The sequence below is a fragment of the Mus caroli genome, unplaced genomic scaffold (genome assembly GCF_978045245.1).
Source record: "Mus caroli unplaced genomic scaffold, Mus_caroli_1 scaffold_13, whole genome shotgun sequence".
Taxonomy (NCBI): Eukaryota; Metazoa; Chordata; class Mammalia; order Rodentia; family Muridae; genus Mus; species Mus caroli.
The window spans coordinates 20,130,620-20,158,026 of record NW_028227268.1 but is presented as its reverse complement, the minus strand read 5'-3'; the positions used below and the strand labels follow the sequence as shown (position 1 = coordinate 20,158,026).

Sequence of the window (27,407 nt, the reverse complement as noted above, 5' to 3'; positions counted from 1 at the left end):
AGTCTATACACTTTTGACAGGACTGATTTATTGTGGCTTAGACGGAGCTTTGACAGATGGCAGTCATTTGACTCCCACAATCCAGCACACCAGGGGCCCCAGTCTGAAAATAGAGACAGTTTGGAACCGAGGCAGTAAAGAGACAGCTGCACGCAAAGGACAGATCCATTCACATCAAGGACTCACTTTCAGGAGCATCAGGAGCATGGGGGGTCTTCAGAAAGGGGACAGGCAGCCTGACATCCCTCAAGAGTCCCCGAAGGCACTGCTGCATTATAGACTGGACTAGTGAGCCATGTGGACCAGTACGTATGCCTCTGTCTTGCAGGAAAAAAACATGTACGCAACACCAAGTGAAAAGGCAGGGAACTAATTTCTCTACCACCAGGCAAGCACTAACCACCACCCCCCAAAAAAACAAAACCAAAAAACCAAAAACAACCCAAACATTTCAGTGCTGCAAGCCAGAAGAAGGTCTTCAGTTGCATGGAAGACCCTCTTGGGTGAAACAATTTCCAAAAAAAGCTGGACCAGTGAAGTGTCATATTTATAAAGCTGAAACATCACGGTAAATCACTATACAAATTCACCACCACCACCCCCAAAAGACAGTGGCTACGTAGCTTTGGTACAAAGAATCAAGGCCAACTTGCCTGCGAGACTTTAATGAACAACACGCTATTCTGTGGACTGCCCCTTTCAGCTCCGCTTGTGAAGGGCTGCAGTTGCAAACAGCAGACAGAAATCCAACACTGAGCAAGGCTTTTCACTGATGCTCGGTGGCGATGGTTCGTGGGAAGTCCTGTTCCTCTCTGCACTTGAGATTCCTTGATGGTACATGACGGAGGCTGGACTCGAGGGTCTTCAAGGTCCCTTCAGACCCGATGCTATGGGGTGAAGTTACCTCACCCAGCTGATGGGTACCCAGGAAGTGTCCTTGCTCAGTGTCTCTATGACAGCTCTGAGCTGGCTGCAGGCCCCTTGCAGGTCCTGCCTCACGAGCACAGTGTCTATCAGGTGCCCATAGTGCTGATCTATGAAGGCAGCAGAGGCGGCCATCTCTTGCTGCTGTTCATCCTGCAAAGGAGAGAGACACCATGTGGTCTGGGGGATGCTCCCCTGTCAGAACCCGCCATTATTTAATGGCGGATGCCTGTGTCCCATGGATTACCTTAACGGTGAACACGAGAGTAGAGTGTGGTAGCAGCATACCACACGGAAAGAAACCAATGGCAGTATGCACACTCACTAACTCAAAATGGCCACCAAAGATTTATGAGCCAAGAGCCATGGACTCAGGATGTCTGGTTATAACTGCGTGTCTACGTCAGCATTATATTCCTGGCCTGCCTGAAGTATTTCCAAAGAGATATGAAGCTGGATGTGGTGGTGCGTTCCAGTGATCCCAGCCCTTGGGAGGCTAAGGCAGGAGGAACATGAGTTGCAGCATAGCCTGGGCTATGAAGAATTAAAAAAAAAAAAAAAAGGTGGGGCAGGGAAGATGGAGATGCATTGGTTAGTGGTAAGGCCTTGGGATCGGCTGCTAACATCACAAAGAGGGGCTGAGAAGATGGTTCATTAGGGTAAAGTGTCTGCCTGCTGTGCAAGGATGTGGACCCAAGGTTGGATCCCCAGCAGCCATATTTAAGCTAGGTGGGTGTGCATGTTACAGCTCCAATATGGGGGCAGAGTAGTGTAGGGCAGAAATAGTGAACCCCAGGGGCTGGCTGGCCAGCAGTCTAGCCAAAATGGCAAGCCTGAGCTTTAGTGAGAGACCCCGCCTCAAAAATAAGGTGGAGAATTGATAGAGGAAAACACGTGACATCAATTCCCGGCCTATGCATGCACGCAAGCACACACATACCCATGCATGTACCCACGCATGCACGCTCCTGGTAGAAGACACCCAAAGCTAACCTCTAACTACCACCCTCACATATGTGTACACACAAACAGATATCCTGCATATACAGTCTGCACATACACGCACACACACACAACACTTGGGTTTGACCCAGAAATTCAACAGCCGGGCATATCCTGTCCCACTCACATAGGGAGCCTCTGACAGCCTTCAGTTCCCTTTTAGGAAGGACAGTAACATGAGGTTGTAGTGGGGGCTGAGTCAAGCAAAGTCACCCTTCTTGGATCAGAAGGCATGGTCCCATTCCCTGGAAAAGATGGCCGTGTGACCCTCTTTTCTAAGTCTTGTAGAAGGAAGGGAAAGATGGCCTCACATAGAAGCTCTGGCCCCTGTCCCTCTTCCTGGAAGCACCCAGAGTCAGCTAAGTGCAGCTCCTTCAAAGGAGAAACAATCAACTTTGAACTTACAAGTGAAGATGCTATGTCCTCAGAGTCTGGGGACACCGGCGGCGTCTTCCTTCTCTCCTGAATTGCAGGCTTCACAAATATAACATAGGGCTTAAACTCAGGGGTCCTCAGGTGTCTTAGTGCCTAAAAGATGTTCCAGAAAATGATGTGCATTTTGCAACCTGTTTATCACAACACACATATTCTAAAAGTTCAGTACTACTGGGCTCCTGCCCTCAATGACTTCAGTCCTGGTAGCATCAGTCCCCAGATGACAGACTTCCACTGGGCAAATCTAACTGAATTCTTTCACCCTTGAGTTGGACACTGAACTCCTCTGAGGAGGCGGCTACTTGAGAGAAAGGGATAGTCCAGAGCCCCACCTCAGAGTCTCTCCTAGCTGGGACTCTCGAGTTCAATTAACCTCCTGCTTGTATCTATCTGGGCTTTGCATCTATCTGCCTACAGCAGAGCCAAGGGCACCTGAGCTCAGCATGCATGTGTTTCAGTCATCCTCCATCAATCTGCCTACACTGTGTGTGACTGGTCTGGTCCACAGGCCGCCTTCTGAGAGTCAAAGAAGCGAAGGTTTGCAAAGTAAGTGAAGCAATGACCCACGGGGTGACTGGAAACACGTAGGCTTTCCTCTTTCCCACATGCAAATCACACTGCTGACAGAGTGTCTGTGCAGTGTAAAGTTCTCTACTTGTAAACACTGCTATCGAATTTCTATGCAATATTTGCATACACACACAAAAATCAATAAAATCACCTTTTAAAAAGAAAATCTTTGAAGGGGATGAGTGTGGTGGCGCATGCCTTTAATCTTAGCCCTTGGGAGACAGCCAGATCTCTGAGTTCAAGGCCAATTTGGTCTACAAAGCAAGTTCCAAGGCAGCCAGGGCTACACAAAGAAACCCTGTCTCAAAAATAGATAAACTAACTAACTAACTAACTAACTAACTAACTAACTAACTCTTGGAGGTGCTGGAGAGAGAACTCAGCATTTAAGAGCATTGGTTGCTCTTCCAGAGAACCCAGTTTCAATTTCCCAGCACCCACATGCTGCCTCACACTTGCCTCGAAGTTCAGTTCCAGGGGCTCCAATGCCCTCTTCAGGCCTCCACAGGCGCTGTATACAAGTAGTTCTCAAACACATAGGCAGGCAAAACACACATACATATAAAAACAATAAAACAAGGTTTGTTTTTTTTTTAACTTTGAAATTTGGATTTTGATTGCTTTAAAAGATTTTATTTTTATGTGGATGAATGTTTTGCCTGTGCAAGCCTTGTGTCCTTGGAGGCCCGAGATGGTGTTGGATCCCCTCAAGCTGGAGTTACAGATGGCTTGTGAGCCACCAGGTAGCGCTGGCAAGTGAACCTAGGTTCTCTGTAAACGCAGCAAGTGCTTTAGAAAAAAATCTATTTATTTTACTGTGTGTGTGTGTGTGTATGTGTGTGTGTGCGCGCGCGCGTGCATATGACTATACACACTTGAACTTGCACATAATTATAGGCACCTGAAGAGGCCAAAGCAGGGTGATGGATCCTCTGGAATTGGAATTAAAGGCACTGGGAGCGACTCGGTGTGGAAGCAGGGAACTGAGCTCTGGCCTTCTGCAAAAGCAGTGTGTCTTAGCTGCTAGGCCAGCTCCCCAGCCCCTAGACTGTGACTTTCAACTACCAACCCTCAGGGAGTCCAAATTAGCAAGGTGTTCACTTCTAGGCAAAATGTGCTTTTGGAAATAATGTTTCAAGCCGATTCGGGTCAAAGAAAGCTCACAGTTTATGCCCTAGTATCAAAGCTCTGCTCCTGTAGCAGGGGGAAAAAAATATATATCCTGGTGTTGAGTTCAAAGCATGGGAATTTTTCTGAAAGACAAGGTTAAGAAGGTGACCAGACCCCTGAGGAGCCGGCAGAATGCCAGCCGTGGGGAGCTGGGACTAGCTTTCAAGCTCTGCCCAGGTCAAGCTGCTCCCCGACTCTTCCCTGCAAAGCAATCTCAAGATGCTGGTCTGTAGCCTTTCTTCCCCTCCCGCCACCATCCCCACTCCCCATATACTTGTTCCAGTTGTAGAGGCAGGAGACCGACGAGAACAGAGAGCACCAGCAGCAGCCTTACCTGGGTACACACACTAATAATTTTCTGTCCTGTTACAATTGGCCAAATAGCGCCGCCGCCAGAGACTTTTTAAAAATTACACCAATGTGTGTGCTTGCATGTGGATAGGTGCATATTTGAGTGCAGTGTCTACAGCGTCCAGCAGAGGGCGTCAAATCCCCTGGAACTGGAGTGGCAGGTGGTTGTGAGCCACTTGACATGGGTTCTAGGAACCGAACTCAGGTCCTCTGGAAAGTCAGCAAGCACTCTGAACCACGACGCCACCTCCATAACCTACCCCCACCCGTTTTTAGACATGTACCTACTTTGTAACCTAGACTGACCTCAAACCCACAATCGGCTTGCCTCGGCCTCCCAAGTTCTGGGACTATATATGCCACCATGCTTGGATTACCAGTCTATTGTATGATCTGTCTCATATAGGGGTTACTGTCCTGGATCTCAAAGAGTCCCTTGGTCTCTCTCAAATTAATCCTATGCATGAGATTAGCAGGGCATGTTTGCGGCAATAAAGATTTCATCCAGTTCTCACGGAGAGGGTCAAGCATGCTTAGTAACATCAGTGCTCTGAGCTAGAACATCCTTAGACCAACCTCATGTTCTACAGAATGGGTACCCCACCCCCAGCCCCCAGGTTCCATAGACTCGCATGCCCAGATGACCCAGGAACTCACTTCTGGTTCTACATCCACCAAACACACTTTGTTTTTAGCCATAACAGCCTGAATGGCCTCCAGGCTGGTGCCATAGAGATTCTCTTTATATTCGCCATGCTCCAGGAACCTAAAACACCATCAAAGAGGAACAAGTTCAGTTTCTGGGAAGCCCCATCTTCACAAAGGTCAGAAAAGGGGACATCCCAATATGACCTCTCTCTCACTTCCTCCTCCCCCTATCCTTCCCAGCTCACCCGTGACCCATGGGGTCAAGGATTGGAACAATACTGATACAAATATTGATATAATATTGGACAGTGACAGACACACTCGGTTATCAGAGGGCCTGCTGGCTCATGAAGCAACCAACCCACTTGTTGTGATGTACGTCGGCCTCAAACGCTTGCTTGGAGACAAAATGGTACTCCACTCCCTCTCTCTCGTGGCTCTTCCGGGGCCTGGTGGTGTCTTTTAAAGAAAGAGGGATTGTTGGGTTAGGAAGAGCAGCAAGCCTGTGCCCTTGTCACATCTGTGCACAAATCAGAACTTCAATCTCATCGCGTGTCCCCAGTAAAAGAAGCCCCCTCCACCCCTTTTGAAGACAAGATCTCAAATAGTCCAGTCTGGCCTTAAACTCACTAAGTAGTTGAAGACAACCTTGAACTTCTGCTTCTCCTGCCTCTACCTCTCAAGTGCTGGGGTTATAGATGTGCCCCATCATGTTCTGTCGATGCACTGTGGGGGACTGAAGCCAGGGCTTTGAGCACACTAGGCAAGCCCTCTACAAACTGAGCTCAGCCCTAGACCTCAAAGAATCTGGGGAACCCAAGGCCCAGACATGGTTTGCACCCAAAACCGCAGCCATTCAGAGCCAGGGACAATCTCATGGTCCTGTGTCAAGCACGGGTGTCTTGCTGCTCCACTGGGCTGCCTTCTTGATGCTGGGGCTTTGAAATAATCACGGAAAGGTCTCTAGTGCCCGCTTTTAGCTTGGATTCTTCTCATCTGAGAGCAAAAGGGCACAACTACATTAGACCCTGCTATAAGCTGTACCTGTGTGTGTTTGTGTGTGCGCATGCGCACATGCATGCATGCAAATGCAGAAGCATGTCCATGCTTACATAGTTGCATATGTGGAGGACAGAGGTCAATTTTAACCGTCATTCCCCAGGTGCCTTCCAGGGTCTCTCACTTGGCCTGGAATTCACCGATTCTGCTGGCCTTTGAGTGCCGGGGGTACCAGCCTGTCTCCGCCTCCCCAGCACTAGAGCGAAGGTCATCTGACTTGCTCACTGTTTTAATGTGAGCTCTGAGAACCAGACTCAGGCGCTCCTGCTTTCTGGACGATCGCTCTCCCAGCTGAGCCACCTCCCAGGCTTGGGCTGTCCGTTTTCTGTGCAGTTAATTCTCATATTGAGAAGAGAAACCATACTGAACAGATGGGTTCCGGCAGCACCAGCTCTCAGACATGCATCTAAAATGCAGCATCCTTACTGATATCCACAATGGAACCCTGACACATGTCTGGGCCAATCAGGTTTTCACAGAATGAGAGCAACATGTAGCTTTTCCCGAAAAGCACAGGAACTTGGAAGAATTGCGTCGCTGTGAGGCCGCCCCTAAGATACCCTGTTTCCATGTGGCACAGGGCCAATCCCCCAAAGAGTAGCTAAGAGCCCTTTCCAATATCAGTGGCTTCAGACTTTTATTTCCCTGTTGATTTGGTGTTAAACATCCTCATGAGCCCACAAGAGCCTCCTGATCTGTCCAACCTCTACTGCAGCTTTATCTCCTGGTTCACTGTCCACACTAAGGTACCCAGTCCTTAGCACAGCTACTGTGGGTCACACCTTCGACCCTTGGCACGTGTTGCTCCTGTATAGCAAATGTTTCTTTTCTTCTCCACCTGGAAGACTTCTATTTACACCTCAACATAAAAGTCACTGCCTCTGGGAAGCCCTCCCTGACTTCTCCTTGCTGTGGGTCCCTGAAAACAGGCAGGCTTGAATTCTGAGTATAGGCCTCTCACTCATTGAAAAAAGTGGGGTGAGCAATTCCTGACTTCCTGCTTCATCTACCTGACACCCAAAGGCTGGGACCTCCAGAAGTCCTCAGAGCTGCTTCCAAGTGGCCTCCACAGTCCCTCTACCTCCCACAAGTCTCTTCAGACTAGGCTCTAGAAGATGATTCTGATGGCAATGGGCTAGGCTGTTGGCCCATGAAGATCCAGGAAGAGCAATGTGATATAAGAAAGGCTTTGTAGCTGTTCTTCCCCAGAACTTTCTAGAAAACATCATTCCTGCCCCACAACAGCGTTCCTGCTCTGTGGCCACCAGACATACACACTGTATCACTAAGGGCCAGAGAATAAAGAAAGGCACACAGTGAGAGACAGGACAGGGTTGGAGTGTGGGTGGGGTGAACAGGGTAAGTGGCCATGTTGCCCTCCGCTAAAGAATGACCTGGGGTCACCTGCCCGGGCTCCATCCTCTTCCCACTGTGTGATGCTAGGCTAGTTACTTACCTTCTCTGAGCCTTGGGGTCTTCCTCCTCAGTATGGGATGGTGACAGTACCTCTTCTCTGGGGGACTAGTAGGGGCAGCCAAGTTTCAACATATAAGAGCGTAGTACCTGGCTCTTATTCTCTCCTCCAAACCAGGACTCACACCTACTGGTCCTTGGCATCCCACCGCCTTGGGGATTAGAACCCCAAGGAGTGTGCCGAGCCACCTGGACAACTTAGCATCCCGCTACAGCCATGCCTCCCATGTCAGCAGTACCTGACCATACCTTCCGTCACTAGCTCTGTGGCTGCTGTGGATCTGTGTGCTGCTCCTATCCAGCCTCAGTGTGCTCTGGACTCATCTCCCTCCCCAGCCAGACAGTAGGCAGGCATTGATCTAGCCATCTCAGAGGGTCTCAGAGGGCCAGTAAGAATGATCTCTTCCCATCATCCCCAGGCCCCCACCATACGCATATAGCAGATAACGCCTGGTGGACTCTCACACCCAAAGTACCAAAAAGGTCATGATGAGCATGAAGAATCCAGTCTCTGGGAAACACTCATGGGGGCATGGGCACAGGCATGGACAAGCACACACACACACACACACACACACACACACACCCTCTCAAGCCCTCTTACGTGGAACTGCAACAGCAAACTGCTGGGGGTCCTCAGCCACCACCCTTTGCTTCAGCTCGTGGAGGTGGGCTCCCAGGGACCCTGGAACAGAGGGCAGGTTGACTCAGTCCCTCTCGGAACTCCTGAGGAAACCAGACAACCTAGACAACCTAGAAACTCAGGATGTCACCTACCAATGAGAACCACCAGGCGGCGCCGCTCCCCAGGCTGGTGTTGGTACCTGGCCACTTCCTCGTAGGTCAGCAGCACCTGAGACTCAGCTCCTGTCGGGACCTTTGCTTCCTGCGAGCCACACAGCCTCTCCCTGCAGCCCAGCCGGAAGCTTCTCCGAAGACCAGCTGTAGAGGGGTGGGGTGGGGAGTTGGGAGGTGGCGAAAGGATAAGGTTGCTTTGGTCCTGGGGTCCCCCAATAAAGACCTTCTCCAGTTAGCTGGGAACTTGGCTGCCCAGCCTCCTACCCTGGATGGCCAACTCGGGAAGGATGCTGATGTAAAGAAAGAGCAGCCCCCACATCCAAAGACTGGGGTTCAAGGTCACTGTTTTCCTTGGTCTGTGACTGACCTTGGGTTAAGTCTCTTCATCTCCCTGAGCCTCAATTTGCTTATCTGTAAAATGGGAGCTCAACGTACAAGTGGATTGTTCCAGGCTGGATCCCAGACCAGAGAAAATGCCCCTGAAGGACGTTACTGAGAGAACTGGCGACGTTTTAGTAACTACATATAAGACAATAGACTTGTATGCAAAGGAAATGTCCAGGATTTGATTGCTATCCTGAAGTCGTGCCACAGGATGTCCTTGTCCTTAGGAAGTACAGACTGAGGCGTCGAGGCATAAAGGGACAGGATGTGTACATTAACGCCCATGTGACAGGAGGGAGAAAAGGAAATGAGGAAGCATCGATGTCCCCAAGTCTCTTAGGGCCATCTAGGAGTTCTCTGATTCTGTGAGCTTGAAATCACATCGTAATAAACCCTGTGAAACATGTGCCTGTCTTCTGTGATGTTTAAGGGGGAAACAGAAACCCCACCACTGGGTTTGGGGGGTGGGGGTTCACACTGAATAAACTCCGATTAAGATGGTGAAGATAAAATTAATGTCAACACAGCGCTTTGTGCCTCTCTCCAGCTCTGCAGCTGGGTGGGGCCTGGGCCTGAGTTGGACGCAGCCTTCTGCTGGCTGACTGTTTGCAAGGAGAGGAACCCCCTCCCCTAAAGTTCGGCAGCCCTGATGGATTCCTGGGGCTTAGATCTCAGGTTCTGGAGCCTGAGCCCGTGCATGGGCTAGGAGGGATGCCAGAGAGAGCCTGCTACTCACCCACATAATGTCCTTTAAAGTACCCATCACAGTCACAGGTCTCTGGAAACCAAAGAGAAAGGGGTGGGTGGGTGAGTCACACTGGGTACATCTCAAGCCCAAAGGGCCCCAGACCCCTAGGTAGCCAGGCGAGCCCTCTGGGATGACCATCCGGGGAAGCTCTAGAGAATTCAATCTCTTGACTGTCACGGGATCAGTACTTGTGTTTGTTCCATTCTCCAAGCCTAGGTCCCATCAGCTTTGCCAGCCCTGGGTGGGGATGCTGGACCAGGACGCCCCCTCCTAGTCTTTCTGGGTTCTAGATTGGACATGGGAATAAGATGGAAGGCCTCAACCCTGAGCCCTGCCTTCCTGTTTCCTGACTCTTACCTAGCCCTGGGGTTCCAGCGTCTTCCCTTAAAGCCAGACACACGGGGAGGGGCCCTACGGCTCTGAAGCCCACTCCTACCTCACACATCTGGGCCAGGTGTGAGGAGGAAAACCAGCTCCCTCAGCCCCAGATGCTCCACCGAAAAGGGGCATCATTCATGTGCACGGGGGGACAAACACCAAGCCTACCTTTGTCACAAGGCTGATCATCTGCAGTTTGCATAAAAGACAGATGGGACAGCGTTAGTGCAGGGAACCAGGAAACCCTGCGGCTGAGAGGCGGCTACAGCCTCAGCAGCCTGAGGAGATCTCCATATGTCCCGTTCCCCAGCTCCAACAAGCCTATGATCTGAGCGGTGGTGCATTATTAAGCCCCCAGCCCTGCTCTAATTAGTCTTCCTGTGTGCGGCTCATTAGCAGCCAGAGAGAGCTAGCGCATGGTCAGTAGAAGTGGCCTCCTGGCTGATTTACTTAGCAGCCTCCTCGGTGAACAGCGGGCCTGGAAACACAACCGTTGGCAATGGCCAAAGGAGTGGAGAGAACAGTCCCACACGGTTCCTCCTTTCCTAGTTTAAGACCTTCCTGGGAAATGCAGGTGCCTGAGCAGGCCCCTCCCTCGGGTATGAGCCAGCAGTAACAGAGGGTCGGTGCTGGGAGAGACCCTCGACTAATCTGAGACCTGCTCACAAGACCTCTAAAACCCAACATGGAAGATCACCCTCGAGCCTCCGTGTTCCCACGTGGGGAATGAGGATGCCAGCCTACCCACGTCACAGCGCTATGTCGACCCAAGGCAAGACAGAGGTTATGTCTCAGCATAGAGCACCTTGTGTGTATGAGGCCCTGAGGCTGGTCCTGCTACTACCACCCAGTAATTTTTAAAAATTCAAAGAGAAGGCAGTGCAGCAGGCAAGCCTGTTTTCAAGGCCAGGCACTGTACAGAGAAGAATATCAGATAACCGCTGGCCACCCAGCTAACTCTGTCTCGGCAAAGAACTCCTTAATATGCTTCAAACACTACACGGGACGCCCTAGAAAGCGAGTTGTGTGATTTCAAATTCAAGTCCAATGAGTGTCCCCTCAGTTGAAACCTCCCAAAGATGTCAGAGAGGTACAAAGACCCAACCTTTTGGCTTCTCTGAGCCACACTGGACAGAACTGTCCTGGACCCTAGAGGGCTGTCCAGTCTGTGGCCCAAGGTTTGGGGGGAGGTACATGCATTGGAATGACATTAAGACAAACTATTATCTACAAAGCTCATACTTGAGAACCACACAGTGAGTTACCAAAAACCAAAACAAAACAAATCATAATGGATTAAGGAGTTTTCCAATTTTATGTTGGGGTGCATCATAGCTATCTTAGGATGCATAAGGCCATGCAAAGACACCCCTGATTCCCATTCCACATCGGCCAATTTTAATATTCAAGTTCCTTGGGAAGCTAACCAAAGCGGAGCATCTTCTAAACACAGACACCCAAGGAGGTTTGCAGACCAGGTTGGTGCAGTGCCACCACGCCCTCTACAAATCCCAGTGTTCCTCTCTAGGACAGCTCCCCTCCCATGCCCCCACCCCCATGCCTCTTCTCATCTTCTTCTTCTGGAGGTCTATAGGCTCAGTCCGGGCCTCTGATGCCCCTCCCGCCAACAACTCAACAGTGAGCTTCTTTTCCCTCCCCTCCCCCTCCCCACCTGTCAGTTACTCACAGGGGGGCTTTTTGAAGTTCTGGGGGCTTGGTAAGGTGCCAGTGGTTCTCCGGTAGCTCAGCCGCCTGCAGGGACACAAACAGACATCATCCACTGGGTCAGAGAACTGTCTGAAGGGAGCCTTCTGGAAACTTGGGGAAATCAAAGCCTGAATCCTATGGCTATGTGCATGCGTGTGTGCGTGCACACATACACACACACACACAAAATAATTTTTAAAGACATAACACGAGCACAAACAATTATAAGTACTGGCAGCTTTTGATCAAGTGAACATGCCTAATGAAATATTTCATAACCACTAAGATTATAAATGAGGACTATGTAAATTTGGGAAACGCTAATGTCAAAGTCTCAAGTTAAAAAAGTTTTGTGTGTGTGTGCAACACACACACATACACAGACAGAAAGCACAGGGGTACATACATTGTGCTCTTTGGACACAGGCAAGACTTTGGACAATACTGCCTTCCTAGTCTCCATCTCCTGAATGCTTAACAAGCTCTGTTATTTATAAGGTAGCATTGGTCCTATGACCATGAGTTCCATCCACATCTGCAGACCTGGCCAGCTACAGCTTGAAAATATTTGGGAAAAACAAACAAACAAACAAACAAACAACCTGTGCCTATACCCAGTGTGTACTGACTCTCTTCTCCTTACTCCTACACAACAGAGTGTGCCAATCTGTCACACAGCACTTACACTGAGTGGGTGTCTTAGTCACTTTTTTATCACTGTGGTAAGATGCTATGGCCAAGGCCACTTATAGAAGAAAGTTTAATTTGGGGCTCACAAATCCAGAGGGTTAAAGTCTATGCCCATCATGGTGGCAAGCAGGGTGATGGAGTAGTGCTGGGGGCTCATATCTCAATCCACAAGCACAAGGCAGAGAAAACTAATTTAGAAGGGTGTTGGCTTTTGAAACCACACGGCCCACCCCCTGGTGACACACCTCCTTCAAAAAGCCCACACCTTCTAATCCTTTCCAGACAGTTCCACTAACTGCAGACCGAGTACTCAAATATATGAGCCTATGGGGACCACTGGCAACCAAACTGCCACATTAGAGCATCCTAAATCATCCAGAGAAGAGTCATGGCCACAAGAGGATGTGAGGATGGAGGAGATATATGCAAATGCAATACCATGCTACGCAAAGCCCTTCAGCACCTACTGATTTTGGTATCTAGAAGGTTCTAGAAGCAATCCTAGAGTATACTAAGGGACAACTGTATACATTAACTTAATTCAAACGTGCAGCTGGGGCCTGATGGGAGCCCTGGAAGGAGGCTGAATCAGAAAGATTGCAAATCAAAGCTAGCTTGGACTACAGAATGAGTTCAAGGCCAACCTATGCAACTTAGTGAGACCCTGTCTCAAAAATAAAAAGTGAAACAGAGGGCTGGGAGCTGGGAGCTAGCCTAGTCAGGTTCTAGATTCAGAGTCCCCAACAGTGAAAACTAAGGTAAATGACCACACCTTTATTTGTCAACTGTCCATCTCACTGGCGATAGGGCCAGAAACCACACACAGACACAGGAACAACTGCTGTTGACCTCAGTGGGCTCCCCCAAGACAGAGGTGGCAGAGACCCAGGACTGCCGGCCACCCCTCTGCAGTAGTACCCCAAGCCTACCTCTCCTGGAATTGCTTAGATGGGATGAGGCCAGCTCGAAGGTTGGTGTCGCCCACTCTCTTGGCCTGCCACCAGGTGGGGTCATCTTGGCTCACCACCTCCAGGACCTGCCTCCGCTGGAAGGGCAGGCCAGCCTCCTGGCAGGGGATGGCACGGTCCTCCCGAGGGTCATAGTGGAAGAGGGCACGCATGAATACCTGGACGGCAAGGGCTTCAGTGAGGGGACCCTTCTATACAAGGGCATAGACCACACAATGTCAGTGGCCATTCACAGAGAGAAAACACATGTGGTCCCAAGAGTAGAAGGCATTTGTTTGTTTAGTGGTCTTCCTCCTCGGGGGGGATATTTGAGTCAGGAAATCCAGGGTAATGGGGCAGTGAGCAGCTGGGACATTACTCGGGGGTACAGTGTGCTCATTAACCATGTATGGGACCCTGGTTCCAGCCCCAGCCCCAACACCAAAACCAAACAAACAGGGGCAAAGGCACATCGGTCTCAAGCTGACTACCTGAGTTCGAGCCCCCAGTTTCCTTCGCTGGAGGGCCTATAACTAGCCCTTGGCCCCTATGTGTACACTGTGGCGTGCACACAAGTGCATGTGAGCATGCATACATGCACACACACACACACACACACAATTAATTAAAATGAACGTGAAAAAAAAATGTACAGACAATCCCCACATCTGACTTTCTCTGTGCAACCAAAGCATCTCCCTGTGGAACTGATCCGCCCTGCTTAACTACATACACTAAGTTAACAAATAATCCCGGAGGCAAAAGGCAAAGGCGGGCACAATTTGTAACTGCTATCGTCTTTACTGCATGGTGAACTCAGGGCAGCATCTAAGCAAGTAAGGACTCCAGAGGTCCTCGGAGGAAGGAGCTCAGACGGCAACCAAACCACTGTGGCCACCTTGTCTATCCATCCTGTGTTGGTAACCGACACCTACAGTTTTGACAGCTCCACCTGGTCCACCTTGTTCTTGGCTATGTCTCCTCCCTAGGGAAGGTAGGGCAGGACACGGAGCTGTTTCCCGTTCCCTGGTTCTCTTGCCTCCAGGTGCTACCAATTGGTTTCACGGATTCTAGTTCTAGACCACATAGGCCCATTATTTCGGTGGTAAATAAAAGAGAGATCCAGGGTCAGCCACCTTCACACATAACCTGTGTGAGAGTCTCTTGTGTGCCCCAAACAAAAGATTAAGCTAGACTGCAGTAAGAACTTCCCGGGCCTCTGTGGTAGGGACAGGTACCCTCACCCAGATACAGACACTATAGTGCACTGGGTGGCTTCCCAGATGGAGCAGTGGGTCAAGAGGACTGGGCTAGGGGACAGGGTACCACACTCTCTTCCTGTATCAAGCCTACAGGATCCTGTGGGCCAATATCACTGATGCCCTGGGATTTAATCCAAGGGTGCTAGGAAGAAACAGTCGTGGAGAGGTTGTTCCTTCACTGGCTGCAAAACAAGAGGCCAGTGAGTCCTTCACCAATAAAGCCCTGAGGTCTGCACTGGGCCAGAAGCTGTCCTAGGCCTTCTTTCAAGCATTCAGCACAGGGTGGCAAGGCTGGGGTTGGCCCACTCCCTTCCACCCCAGTGAAAAGTACAAAACTCCTTCTGTTTCCCTTTCTGCCTTATGCCTAAGACTTGAAGTCTTCAGCCTTTGGACTTGAAGTCCAAATTCAGTATGAAATCAAATGGACACCATCCTCGCTATTCTCTGATTCTTTTAAAAAATTAGTTCTTTTATTTCATACCCACAGGTATCTTTGCCTGCATGTATGTCTATGTGAGGGCGTGAGCTGCCATGTAGGTGCTAGGAATTGAACCAGGGTCCTCTGGAAGAGCAGTCAGTGCTGAACCATCTCTCCAGCTCCCCCTCTGTGACTTAATAATCTCCTACCTGGGCTTCCACAACAGCCTCGCTCTGTGCCTCCCTGTCCCCCAGCTTCCACCCACTCCCCTTTCCTCCAGGGGCTACACCAAGAGCTTTCTGAAAACATTCATGGTTGGATCAATCCTTTCCCTGAGGCACAAATAGGAACGCCCCTAACTGCTCCCCAAGGCAGGACAGATGGCTCAGCAGGCAAGGGCTCTTGCTGCCACACCTGATAATCTGAGTTCAATCTCTGAAACCCACATTGTAAAAGGAGCAAACTGACCCTTGCGATTTCCCTCCCGACCTCTACATGCGTAGTGTGATGCATGACCCCAAACAGCCAATAAACAGGCCTTCTCACCACCATGCAGCTGTCTCTGGGGCCTTGGGGTGTCCTCCCATCCCCAGGGGTGTACCACTTTAATGCTGGCTGGCTGACTTCAATGGCTAAGCACCTGCAGCCCTTTGCCTAAGGACCTATTTCCTGTGGCTGCTGAGTCTGCTGGGCTCTAATCTAGCAGCCAGGAACTACAAAAGAACACAGTTCCCCAGGCCTGGTAGGAGTTGAAGCACACATCTCCCCAGCTCTTGGCTGGGAAGAACAACATGCGCGTTCTGATCCCGAAAGCCTGTTCAGGATTAAGCACTAGGCATCCTCGGTGGGTGGTGACTTCTGGGTAGCATGCTCTCTGTAAGACTGCCTGCCCTCCCTCTCCCCTCCCTACCCACGCAGCCTGGGGTCACTTCCCACCAAATAAATCATCTGTCTTCAAACCCTCCCTCCTGCCAGCCAGGGACACCCACACTAGCCAAGGACAGTGCCGAGCACTTCACAGCTGAATACACGTCCCCAGCTACACCCCTCCCACCTGACCCTCGAGCCCTACTGTCTCAGATGTCCCCAAACGTGCTTCCCACCACAGGCCTCCAAACCCCTGTCCAACAGACGCCTTGGCCTGGCCTCTCTGAACCTCCAACCTTACCTTCCCTCCAACCCTCAGCACCCAATCCAAAATGCCTTTGAGATGGCCCTGGCTCTATAGACCCTTTCAGATCACAGGCCACACAGCAGTGAACCACTTGTCTGACAGCCTCCCTTTCCAGTCAGAACCCTATGGCAGAGAGCCCAGCACAGAGGTCACTACAAAGGTCGGCCCAGCAAACAGCCAAGCTAATGGCAGCTACTACACTAGTCCGGAATCCAGGTCACCAGGCACCTTCTCTTCTCCATGCCCAGATTTTCTACTTCAACTACAGTAAGCTTGTATTTTGTTAGCACGTCATGTAGAATCCTGTTTCCAAACAGCAGGGTACAATGAGTCACTTAGGACTATTAAAGTCCTTGGCTGGAGACAGGTGACAAGCCGTTCCGATGACTTTGCCCAAAGGCTGGCAAGGTTCAGAACACCCACCCTGCCCCAGCAGAGAAAGCTCCAGGGAGACCACCTCCCCATACCTTGCTGTCTTTGAAGCGGTCTTCCTCCTGGGTGGCAGGGATGATCTTCAGGGTAATGGATCCCTGGGATTGGGCCTAAAGGGAGAGGGAACAGAGGCCCATGGCTTTCCAGCCCAGGTCTGCGAGTTTCAGTCTTGCTTCCTTTCTTCCAGGCCTAATAATAGATGGGTGTTCAGAATGAAAGGCAGACTGGCAGCTTCCACTCCTCCACCCTGGTGGAATTTGCTAGGAAGAAATTGACTATTGCAGCTGGAGAGATGGCTCAGCCGTTTAGAGCACCGACTGCTCTTCCAAAGGACCTTAGTTCAATTCCCAGCATCCACATAGCAGCTCTGTAAGTACAGTTCCAGGGACCCAACACCTTTGCAGACATACATATAGGCAAAACACCAAAGCACATAAAATAAAAATAAATCATATCTCTGTGGGGGGGAGAGAGGGAGGGAGAGAGAGAGAGAGAGAGAGAGAGAGAGAGAGAGAGAGAGAGATCATATACATATCAAGTATCAGCCTATGATAGTTAATATTGACAGGGCTGGAGCAAGTAAGAAAATAAATACACTGCCTTTTCCTGGGACAGAGAGGATGATGATTTTAGGCAGAACTCAAGACAGGCATACCTTGAACTCCAGCTCCCCATAGCTCCAGACCTCAGGGGTCCTAAGACCCTCCTTCTTGATGTTTTTTGGGCTCTTTAAATTTTTTAAAAGATGTATTTATTTAATGTATACAAGTACACTGTAGCTGTCTTCAGACACACCAGAAGAGGGCATTTGACCCCATTACAGATGGTTGTGAGCAACCATGTAGTTGCTGGGATTTGAACTCAGGTCCTCTGGAAGAGCAGTCAGTGCTGCTCTTCTTTACTGCTGAGCCACCTTTCTAGCTCCCTTAAATTTTTTTAATGTATTTTTTATGTCTATGAGAGTTTTGCCTGCGTGTCTATCTATACACCATCTCTATGTCTGTTGCCTGTGCAGGTCAGAAGAGGGCACCAGATCCCCTGGGACTGAAGTTAGACAGTTGTCAGCTGTCATGTGGGTGCTGGGAATTGAACCTGGGTCCTCTAGGAGAAGAGCCAACACTCTTAACCACTGAGCCATCTCTCCTGCCCCTCTATTTTAATAACCCACTTCAGCCTACTTATCCTAGTCCTGCCTGATTAGTACTTCCATCTTGGTCCCACTCCTCCAGAGGGCTCCAATCTTGGGCCACTCCCACCTTTCTAGGAAGTTCTCTTCCCTTCAGAGCTCTGCAACTCAGTATCAGAGCCCAGGAGGAAGACCAGGATTACCCTCCTAAGGACAAAGCCGTTCACTCTAAATACGAGGGGTTTGATGTCCACCACCAAGAGCCCAGGGTGCTCACAAAGGGTCAGCTGCACCTGTATCCCCCTCCCCCGCCATGAGGGCGCTGAAGGACAGCCTGACTCATTAGAGCCCATCCTGTTTGCACCACCCCCACAACCATCAGAGGTTAGCAAAATCAGTGGGAGAGACTCCAAGGATGAGCCTGTCATAGGTGCAGAGGCACGTGCCATGATCGACAAGTTGTCTCATCTGCCCCAGAACAGACTATCACATGTTTTTGTTTTTATCCCCCCAATCTTTTCACTGTTATAAAGTACTTTACCCTTCTTCCATGCTAGCGACAACCAGGCACAAGTTGAAAAGCCCTTTCTTCCCCTAAACTGCCTAGATGGAGACTGAAAGTCAGCTGGGCTAGGATAAACCCAAGGCTTGGAAGGGTTCCCAGGCAAAAGAGCTGAGGTAAAGGAAGAGGAAGGGCATGCTAAAGAGGAGATCAGAGAGAGAGAGAGAGAGAGAGGAAGGTAAACTGGAAACCATTTTGCCTGCCCCCATCCTCATATAAACTGGGGAGGGGTCTCATATAAACAGGTCTGCCCTGGCTCTGGGAAGCCCCTGCTCTGGGTCTCTGAAGACCTCCCTCCCTGCAGGTATGCTATACAGACCAGAATTTGGCTGATCTCGTCTGGACGCTTGTGTAGGACGGCGATCCCATTCACCTCTCGGAGCTCATCGCCAACGTGGACCAGACCTAGGCGACATGGAGATGCAGGTCAGCTCAGCACTAGAACGGCCCTGACCCTGGAGTTGTGCCTCTGAGAAGTCATTGCAGGGCAGACACAGGTCTAAAGATGGGAAAGGCTGACATTCAGCATTGGATTCAAACCATTGTCTGGGAGGTCCCCGTGTACAGGGTATACCTGAGAGCCAGGCGCCTACCAGGTGCCTGAAGCAGACACACCCCAAGGAGTAACAGAGCCTGCAAGCACACATAGGGGCCTCTGCATAGAAAGCTGCATTTCTTCTGCCACATCTCTGCTTGGTGTGTGTGTGTGTGTGTGTGTGCATGTGTGTGTATGCAGGTATACAGATATATGGGTACACGTGTGTGTATACTTGTGTGCACACCTCAGGCACCACCCACCTTGTTCTTTGAGATGGGGGCTTTTACTGGGATCTGGGATCACTGATCTAACACTTCCCTAGCACTGGGATTACAAGCCTGTGTGAGCACACTCAGGTTTTTACATGGGTTCTGGGATCAAACTCAGGGCTTCATGCTTGGGCGGCAAGCACTTTACCAACTGAGCTATCTTCCCGCCCTATCTCTTGACTCTCCTGATCTGGAGACACACTCCAAGAATGCCCTTCTTAAGTCTTAGTAAAGAACCTTAAAGGCATCAGTACGTGTGTGTGTGTGTATGTACATGTATGAATGCATCTATCTACCCATGTATGTATGTATGTATGTATGTATGTATCTATCTATCTATCTACCTACCTACCTATCTAAAGCATCTATCTATCTATCTATCTATCTATCTATCTATCTATCTACCTATCTATCATCTATCTATCTATCTATCTATCTATCTATCTATCTATCATCTATCTATCTATCTAAAGCATCTGTCTATCTATCTATCTATCTATCTATCTATCTATCTATCTATCTATCTATCTACCTATCTATCTACCTACCTATCTAAAGCATCTATCTATCTATCTATCTATCTATCTATCTATCTATCTATCTATCTATCTATCTATCTACCTACCTACCTATCTAAAGCATCTAGCTAGCTAGCTATCAACTCAGGTGGCCTAGCTGATCTCAAACCCACTCTGTAGCAGAGGATGACCTGAACTTCTAATCCTCCGACCTCCACCTACTGTGTGCTGGGATTGAGGTGTGCACCATCATGCGTGGCTTTATGCAGTGCTGCAGATGGAACTCAACAAGCCTCCTACCATCTTAGCTGTGCACCCGAGCTGCTTTATCTCCTTTAACAGGCCTTTGCAATGTTGCCCAGGCTGGTCTTAATCCCTTGTATGCCAGAAATCATCCTTCCCGAGCAATTGCTTCTCCCAGGCAGCTGAGACTCGAGGCGGAAGCGCCACCACAGGCAGCACTACTTAGCCTCTGCTTTAATGACAAGTGTCCTGACATAATTTGGCCTTTCTTTGTTGCTCTGAGCAGGCACTGGGCCAGCAGCAGCAGCACCATTAGCAGTGCAGAACTCTGAATCAGTCTATCAGACGTTACCGACACGCTCATTAGTGTTTGGGAAGTAAGGTCTTGGTCCCCAGACCTTGAGGGGAAATCCCCCTCCACTGAGAGGCCTGCCCACCAGACCTCCCACGCACTGATGATGACCAACTTGTTCTCCACCCAGACTCCTGTCCACAGCAGTTTCCCAAGGTGATGAGGTGACTGCAGGTGACAAGGATTATCCCAGCCCAGCCTGGATCTCCAACTAAGCCCCTCTCTGAGCTTAAGGGTTACAATCTTCTGCCAAGTGTCTGAGCTCTTTTCCGATCACCCACGAGAACTCCAAGCCTATTAGGCTTCAATTAGATTCCAATTGACCTTGGGACCTTGAGAATCCCATCTACAAATCCCCAAAGCAAAGCAAATCCCATAAAGGTTACCCTAGAGGTGGGGACAGAGAGCCATGTCTCAGCCAGGCTGCCACCCATCATTCCACGGGCTCCACTCACCGCTCCGGTCTGCCGCACCCCCTCGCATGATCCTGGCCACCACAACAGCCCCCGAATGCTCATCCCGTCGGATGGTGGCACCCTGAATGAGAGACAAGAGCAGGCAGGCTCTAGCAAGGCAGCCTCTATTCAACTTAAAGTCTTCTTCATTCCTCCCTCTGATACAGCGGAAGGTGAATCCATGGAGACCTTCCCAAGGATAAGAACACCATAAGACTGGGGATGGCAGGGGCGGTGGTGGGGGATAAGCAAAGCTCTACACTTTAGAGTTTACAAAATACGATGCAATCATCCATTCTGCACAAGGGATCAGGCCTCTTGCGTTGGGTGGGGTGGCACACATGCCTGCAACCCAAGCATTTAGGAAGTAGAGAATGGAGAATTAAGAGTTCAAGGTCACCCTCCGCTACATAATGAGTTTGAAGCTAGCCTGAGCTATTTGAGACTCCATCTCAAAAAGAATAATAATTAAATACAGCTAGTGAGGTGGCTCAACGGATATATGCATCTCCCACCAAGTCTGAGTTCAAATCCCCAGGACCCACACTGCTGAAGAGAATCAATTCCCACAAGTTGTCCTCTGGTCGCCATGCTTGTGCTGTGGCAACACACACGCAAACAAAATAAATGCAATTAAAATTTTTATATAAATAAATGATACATGAAGAACTGGGTATCGGAGAAGCTAAGCATCTTCAAAGGTCTCCTCATGGAAACGGAGGTTGCGGGGGGAGCTTTTGATGATGCTAAACCCTGTGTTTCCTGTCTCATCGCAGCCCTCGTCACTTGCAGAGACATTTAATAATGAGGACAGTATGTACTAGCAAATTCTCAACCTGCCTCGAGCCAGTCCCAGTGTTCCTGGGCCTTCTGTTACTGCCAACAGGAACCAATTATGCCCCCTCCAGAGCATCAGGACCAGGATTTGGCCCATGAAACACAAAGAGATGGTTTCACAGATTTAAATAAAAAAAGCACTAATGAGCTCCCAATTTCCTGTACCAGGTACGTTCCAGTCCCACATCAGCACAGCGATGAGGGGGAGGAGAGCCAAGTAGAGACACCCCAAGACTGATACCCAACTCAGCCACTGACTAGAAATCCTGTGGCCTCAGCTAGAGTCCCCTTGTGCTCTCTGAGCCTGGCTCCTCTAGGATGAGGGAGATCATTTAACTTGAAAGGTTGTTGCACGGTTGTTATAAGGGAAATGCATGTCCCATGGAAACAGTGAGTGTCCAATGAACGTTTGTCATTTGTTACTGATGATTCGTGCAAACATTTCGCGTTTGTCATTACAGAGGTCATGTTGTTGTCAACACAGAAAATACATTCTGCTAACTACAGAGGCTGCCCACTGCCCACCCGAGGCCACTTGCCCCCTGGCCTCCAAAGTCCCTACATCATTGTATATCACATACTCCTTTCTGGACCAACGTAACCCGTAACACCGTGAGTGCACGGGGCAGGGGTGGGGGTGGGGGTGGGGGGATCTCAGGCTGTACGCCAACTCCATGGCACAGGTGAGGAAGCAGAGGCAACAGAGACATCTTCATCTGTTGGGAGACATGGCTCACCCACCACAGGGCAGCTGGGGGAAACAGGAGCCAGAGAATGCCAGCTCTGAGGTTCTCTGAGGCAAGTACTGAATTCTCTGGACAGCCTCCACTTCTTTCCATCTGATAAACTCCCTCTCTGCCCAGTCCATTGCCGTTGAAAGCAAGGTGAAACCAGCCCTCATCTGTTAGCCTCTAGGAGAGCGGCTGTGCCTGCACTGCCTCAGTACGCAGAACTAGAGCGGCAAACTTTGTCTGTAAAGGACGGAGTAGACATTATAAGCTTCCTGGTGGGGCAATCACTCAGCTCTTCATGACAAAGGAATAAGCACAACCTTGCTTTTAAAAACAACAGGTGCCCGGCGTGGTGGTGCAGGCCTTTAATCCCAGCACTCAGGAGGCAGAGGCAGAGGCAGAGGCAGGCGGATTTCTGAGTTCGAGGCCAGCCTGGTCTACAGAGTGAGTTCCAGGACAGCCAGGGCTATAAAGAGAAACCCTGTCTCGGAAAAAAAAACAACAACAACAATAACAACAACAGGGGACTGGAGAGATGGCTCAGCAGTTAAGAGCACTGACTGCTCTACTGAAGGTCTTGAGTTCAAATCCCAGCAACCACACGGTGGCTCACAACCATCCGTAGTAAGATCTGATGCCCTCTTCTGGGGTGTCTGAAGATAGCTACTGTACAGATAGTATAGTGTACTTACGTATAATAAAAAACAACAACAACAATAATAACAACAACAGGGGGCTGGAGAGATGGCTCAGTGGTTAAGAGCACTGACTGCTCTTGCAGATGGTCCTGAGTTCAATTCCGAGCAACCACATGATGGCTCACAACCATCTGTAATGAGATCCTATTCCTCTTTTGGTGTGTTTGAAGACAGCCACAGTGTACTCATATAATTAAAATATATATATATATATATATATATATGTATACATATATATATACATGTATATATACACACACATATACATATATATACATACACACACATATATATGTATACATATATATATATATACATACACACACACATACAACAACAACAACAAAATTTAGCTGTAGGCTACATTTAGCCCTTGGACAGAGTCTGTTAACTTTGATCAAGGTCACCCTAAACGGCCACACAGGTTGTTTGCTGCAGTTATGGCTTAGCCATAACTGAGAGACACTGTTTCCACTCAGGAAAAGGGTGTTCTGGCAAAGTGGCTGTCGTTCACTGGGAACTCGGGGGAGGGAGCCTTCCGGGTCTTCTGGGTTGGGGGGTGAGGTGCCGAAGAATGTGGGTAGAGAGAAAAAGGCACATACCAGGGGCTCCTTATTCTTCACCAAGCGAACAATCTTCACCGATTCCTCTTCAAAATCCTCATCGATGTTATCAGGCAGAGGGGGCAGAACAGGATCGAAGTTCTTCTGGGCAACCGTGTCATGGACCATGAGCACAGCCTGTCAGGAAAGCCGGAGGAAAGGGCTAGCTCTATGCCCGCCAAAGTTAGAGGTCCTCGGCTGGGCAGGGGGAGAGAGGGGCTCCTAGCTCCTGCCTGAGAAACGCCACCTCCCCACCCAGGGGCATCCCTCAGGATCCTTCACACAGAAGCATCCGCCTCAGGACTCCGGCTCCAGCTCTCTCTCCACCCCCGTCCCAGGAGACACAGCTGCGTGGGTGGGCAAGGACTGTGGCGTGACTACCCTGAGGTGGGGGGTGGACAGCAGCTGCAGCAGCTCCCGCTCATCACTGTGCACAGAGGCAGCCTGCAGCTCCTCCATCACCTGTAAGAGAAGGAGACAGGCGGCTAAGGTGCCCCTTGCGGGTGCCTACTGGAATCCCTGGGAGGAAAGCCCTCTTCCCTGGGCCTCGGACACAAGGATCCTCTCAGGAATGGCCATAGCACCCAGAAACATGTTACACTGGCCACTCCAAGACTGGCGGAGGCTCTGGGGAAATCAAACCAGGGACCAGAATGCACTCACAGATGTGCAGAGGGTATACCTACTGTACACGAGGCTTTATATGGGTCTTCTCAACAAGCCGATGCTGTGAACACTTTAATTTTGCTATTTAAGGATGAGGCCCAGAGAGATTATAAATCTTACCCAGGATCACAAAGCTCACAGAGGAACAGCAAGAATTTAAACCCAGCCTTGTCTGGCTGTACAGTCTGTGCCTCTGACTCTAGGCTATTCCACGGATGAAAAAATTGGGGCTGAGAGGTTGAGTGGACTTCTTTAAGGTCACACAGCTAGAGGCAAAATTGGCAGTGTCGAACTTGGGTGATGTAACCCTCTCCAAATGTCACACTGTAGAGGAAGGAGCAAGGTACAGGGGCTGCCACAGACTATACCACCCACCACAGGGCCATCCTCTGGCCCGAGGCTCTCAGGGAAAGAACCCAGCTAACCAGTCAGATATCAGGTGATCTATATAGGAGTCCATCTAAATCAGCAACCAGGACAGCTAAACCAAAACCCGCAAGGACTCAGTCTGTGAGGAGTCAAGAAACCAGAGCCCGTCAGCAGGGACATGCCATGAGTCCCTTGAATTCGGGACTTCGTGCCAGCCTCTCAAAGCCCAGACACAAGGCACTATCTGACCTACAAATGTCACCATTTCTTGGAACAGGTGGGGAGCTGCTGATCGGATCCAAGGCTCTCATTTTACAGCTGAGGGAACAGGGTTTCTCCAGAACACACAGTCAGCAGGAATCACTATGTCTCCTGGCCCAGGCTAAGGCTAACAAGGTCCTCCTTGATGCCAAATGGTTCAGGAAAGACTAGAATGAAAGAGGACTGAACTACAGCTCAGCCATGCAACACCTACCTAGCATGTACAAGGCTTCAGGTTTGAATCCAGCCAACAAACACACACACACACACACACACACACTAAAGGGAGAAGAAGGGGGAAGCAACCTCTCTCTTCATCCTCAGCCTCCCAACCTCTGATGTCCCCAGCCCGGCAGTGGTTACAAGGTGAGTTAGAGCCTTTTCTGGGCTTCGGGTTGTGCGCCACCTTAGGTCAAAACATTAAAATCTGGGACTTACATCCTCAGCAAGGGCCATGGCGCTGTGGAGGACTGGGGTTGGACTCTGCCTCTCATAATAGCGGAGTTTCTCGTGAATCTGCAAAGACATTTGATTTCTGCTTTTACCCTAAATACCATACACAGCACCCGGGGTTGTGGTGACACCTAGGGCCACAGGCTGGGTCCTCTCCATAGCAGCATATTTGGAAAGCCCTGACTAATGAGTTAGAAACCTTCCAGGGGCAGGGGAGTGGCTGAGATGGCACAGAAAGAGCCTCCCTTAGGGATGGGGGTTGGGGGGATGCTGAGCCAGCGGGGGTTCACCTTCATTAAATAACTGAGGCTCTTCTCACTGAAGACATCCCTCAGGAAGCCCATCTCCTCCCTGTGGTTGGAGTCAGGCCTGAGCTGAGAGGTAAGCAGTGCCAGGGTCTCATGCAAACCTGAGGAAGAAGCCAGAGAAACAAGGTCTAGTAACAGTGGGACTTCCTGTCCTTGAAAAGTCTCGCAGACAGCATTCCCATCCTGCCTTGACACCATTCACCCTGCAGGCTCAGGTCTGCCGGGTGGGCCGGCAACGGATGGGTCAGAGGCAACCGCTACAGCACTGGTCCTGCTTATGGTTTGGTTTTCTCCAATCCCGGGAGACCCCGCAGCTACAGCCCAGGTTAAGGACACTCACCCGAGTCTTCAGACAGTACTGGCATGCCTGTGCTCAGCAGGTCCCCAGCTGTCCCTACAGTTTGTGTGGGTGGGAGAGGAATCTCTCAGTAATGAACACACATCAACAGGATCTGCTTATGACCTCTGTGAGGACAGAAGAAATAAGATGGGGGGGGGAGAAACAGTCACTTTTTGGGGAGGAGGTTGGGCAGGGAGCAAGACTTTTTGGGCGCCCCCAATACACTAAAGATGCTGCTCTTTTCTGACTATGCAGAAAACCTTAAAGGATGAACACCAATGCACCCATTTTACTGATGACGAAACAGAGGCTTGGCATCCCTAAATAACTTTTGAACCAGAATAGGTACTCAGATCACTTCTTCCAGACTGACCTTGGCCTAAAGTCCCCCTGCTTGTGCGGTATGCTCTCGACCACAAGCTCTGTCCTCTCTACTGCTGGTACCTTCCAAGAGTGCTTGCTCAAGTCTCAATATCCCTTCAACAAGTACCTGGTTAAGGCCTGCAAGAGCTCCCACGCAGACCCCACCTCCAGCCCCCAACCTAAAGAGAGCCTCCAGTCTGAAGACCGAGAAGAAGTGAGAGCGGAGTTTCTGTTCTACCGGAAGCAGGTACCCTATATCAAGAACTCCCCTCCCCAGGTGCTCTGTAGCACGTGGACCTCAAAAAAGTCCTCCTTCAGAGAGGGACAAGGACTCATGATTCATTCATTCGACAGACATGGAGCCAGCCCGCTGCGTGGAGCACCAGTCACACCGAAGGCAGAAGAATGGTACCCGGCCCCCGCCCCCACGCTGGGCTCACCCCTCGGCGGCTTCCAGCTGCGGCCCCCGACTGCCCCCGACTTCCCCACACAAACATACACTACCGGCTCCAGCCGGTTTCCCAGAGGAGCTGGGGGGGGGGGCAAACCCCCGAGGTGGGGGGAGCTGGGATGCAGAGCGGCGGGAAGGAGCGGGGCGCACGGGATGCGCGCGGACGCCGAGCAGTGAAGGGGACCGCGGGCTGGGAACAGAGCCCCGCCGGGGAGGGTGGGCCGCAAGGCAGTGGTGCACCCGAGGGGCGGGTCCCCGCTCAGCCCCCCCTCCCCGCCGCGCACCAGGTCCCTTGTGTGCCACGCGCTGCTTCTTACCTCGTCGCGCCAGGATCTGGGATCGGTGACCCGGAGCCGCGCGGGAGCCACCAGCCTCCGCCGCTGCTGGCTCCGCCTCCGCCGGCCCCTCCCTGTCGCGGCGCGCGGGGTCGGGGCAGCGCGCACGGGCGGGGGCGCAGCGCGGGCCCGGAGGGGAGGAGCGCGGCCCCGCAGGCCCCCCTCGCAGGCCCCGCCCCCCGCCCCGCGCCCCGGCTCCCGGTGGACACCTGCTCCGCTGAGAATCCGATTTTGCAAACATTGATTGAGAGCCCCGCAAGTGCCAGGCACTGTGCCAGGGGCTGGAGCTTCAAAGCCAATCGAGGAAGAGAGGCTGTGCTGGGTCATTAGCAAGCCGAGCAGGGGGCGGGGGCGGGGGAG

The 27,407-nt window shown here is 50.7% G+C and overlaps 1 protein-coding gene across 2 annotated transcripts; it reads right to left on the bottom strand.

The window, feature by feature from the left end:
- Positions 1 to 27,108, bottom strand: Mpp3 (MAGUK p55 scaffold protein 3). Of its 2 annotated transcripts, XR_015044954.1 has the most exons (20): positions 27,030 to 27,108; positions 25,899 to 26,023; positions 25,541 to 25,659; positions 25,236 to 25,313; positions 23,883 to 23,963; positions 23,502 to 23,639; positions 20,634 to 20,715; positions 18,578 to 18,663; positions 16,606 to 16,680; positions 13,267 to 13,463; positions 11,628 to 11,692; positions 10,109 to 10,129; positions 9,551 to 9,592; positions 8,410 to 8,574; positions 8,237 to 8,317; positions 5,466 to 5,559; positions 5,110 to 5,218; positions 2,332 to 2,454; positions 187 to 1,077; positions 11 to 103 (listed from the first exon to the last, which is right to left on the bottom strand). XR_015044954.1 is itself a non-coding variant. In XM_021176921.2 (19 exons), exons 2-19 carry the CDS (start codon positions 25,921 to 25,923, stop codon positions 901 to 903), a joined length of 1,758 nt encoding a protein of 585 aa, XP_021032580.1. In that variant the 5' UTR covers positions 25,924 to 26,023; positions 27,030 to 27,108; the 3' UTR covers positions 1 to 900. The 2 variants fall into 2 exon arrangements, 1 of the variants encoding a protein (XP_021032580.1); XM_021176921.2 differs by having other exon boundaries at positions 1 to 1,077.
- Positions 27,109 to 27,407: the final 299 nt, after the last annotated feature.

Coding starts and splice junctions, on each gene's coding strand:
- Mpp3 (XM_021176921.2), bottom strand. CDS start 25,923: ATGCCAGTACTGTCTGAAGACTCGG. Junction 25,660..25,898: donor AGTACTGTCTGAAGACTCGG/GTGAGTGTCCTT, acceptor CTTCTTCCTCAG/GTTTGCATGAGACCCTGGCA. Junction 8,575..9,550: donor CTTTAAAGGACATTATGTGG/GTGAGTAGCAGG, acceptor ACCCCTCTACAG/CTGGTCTTCGGAGAAGCTTC.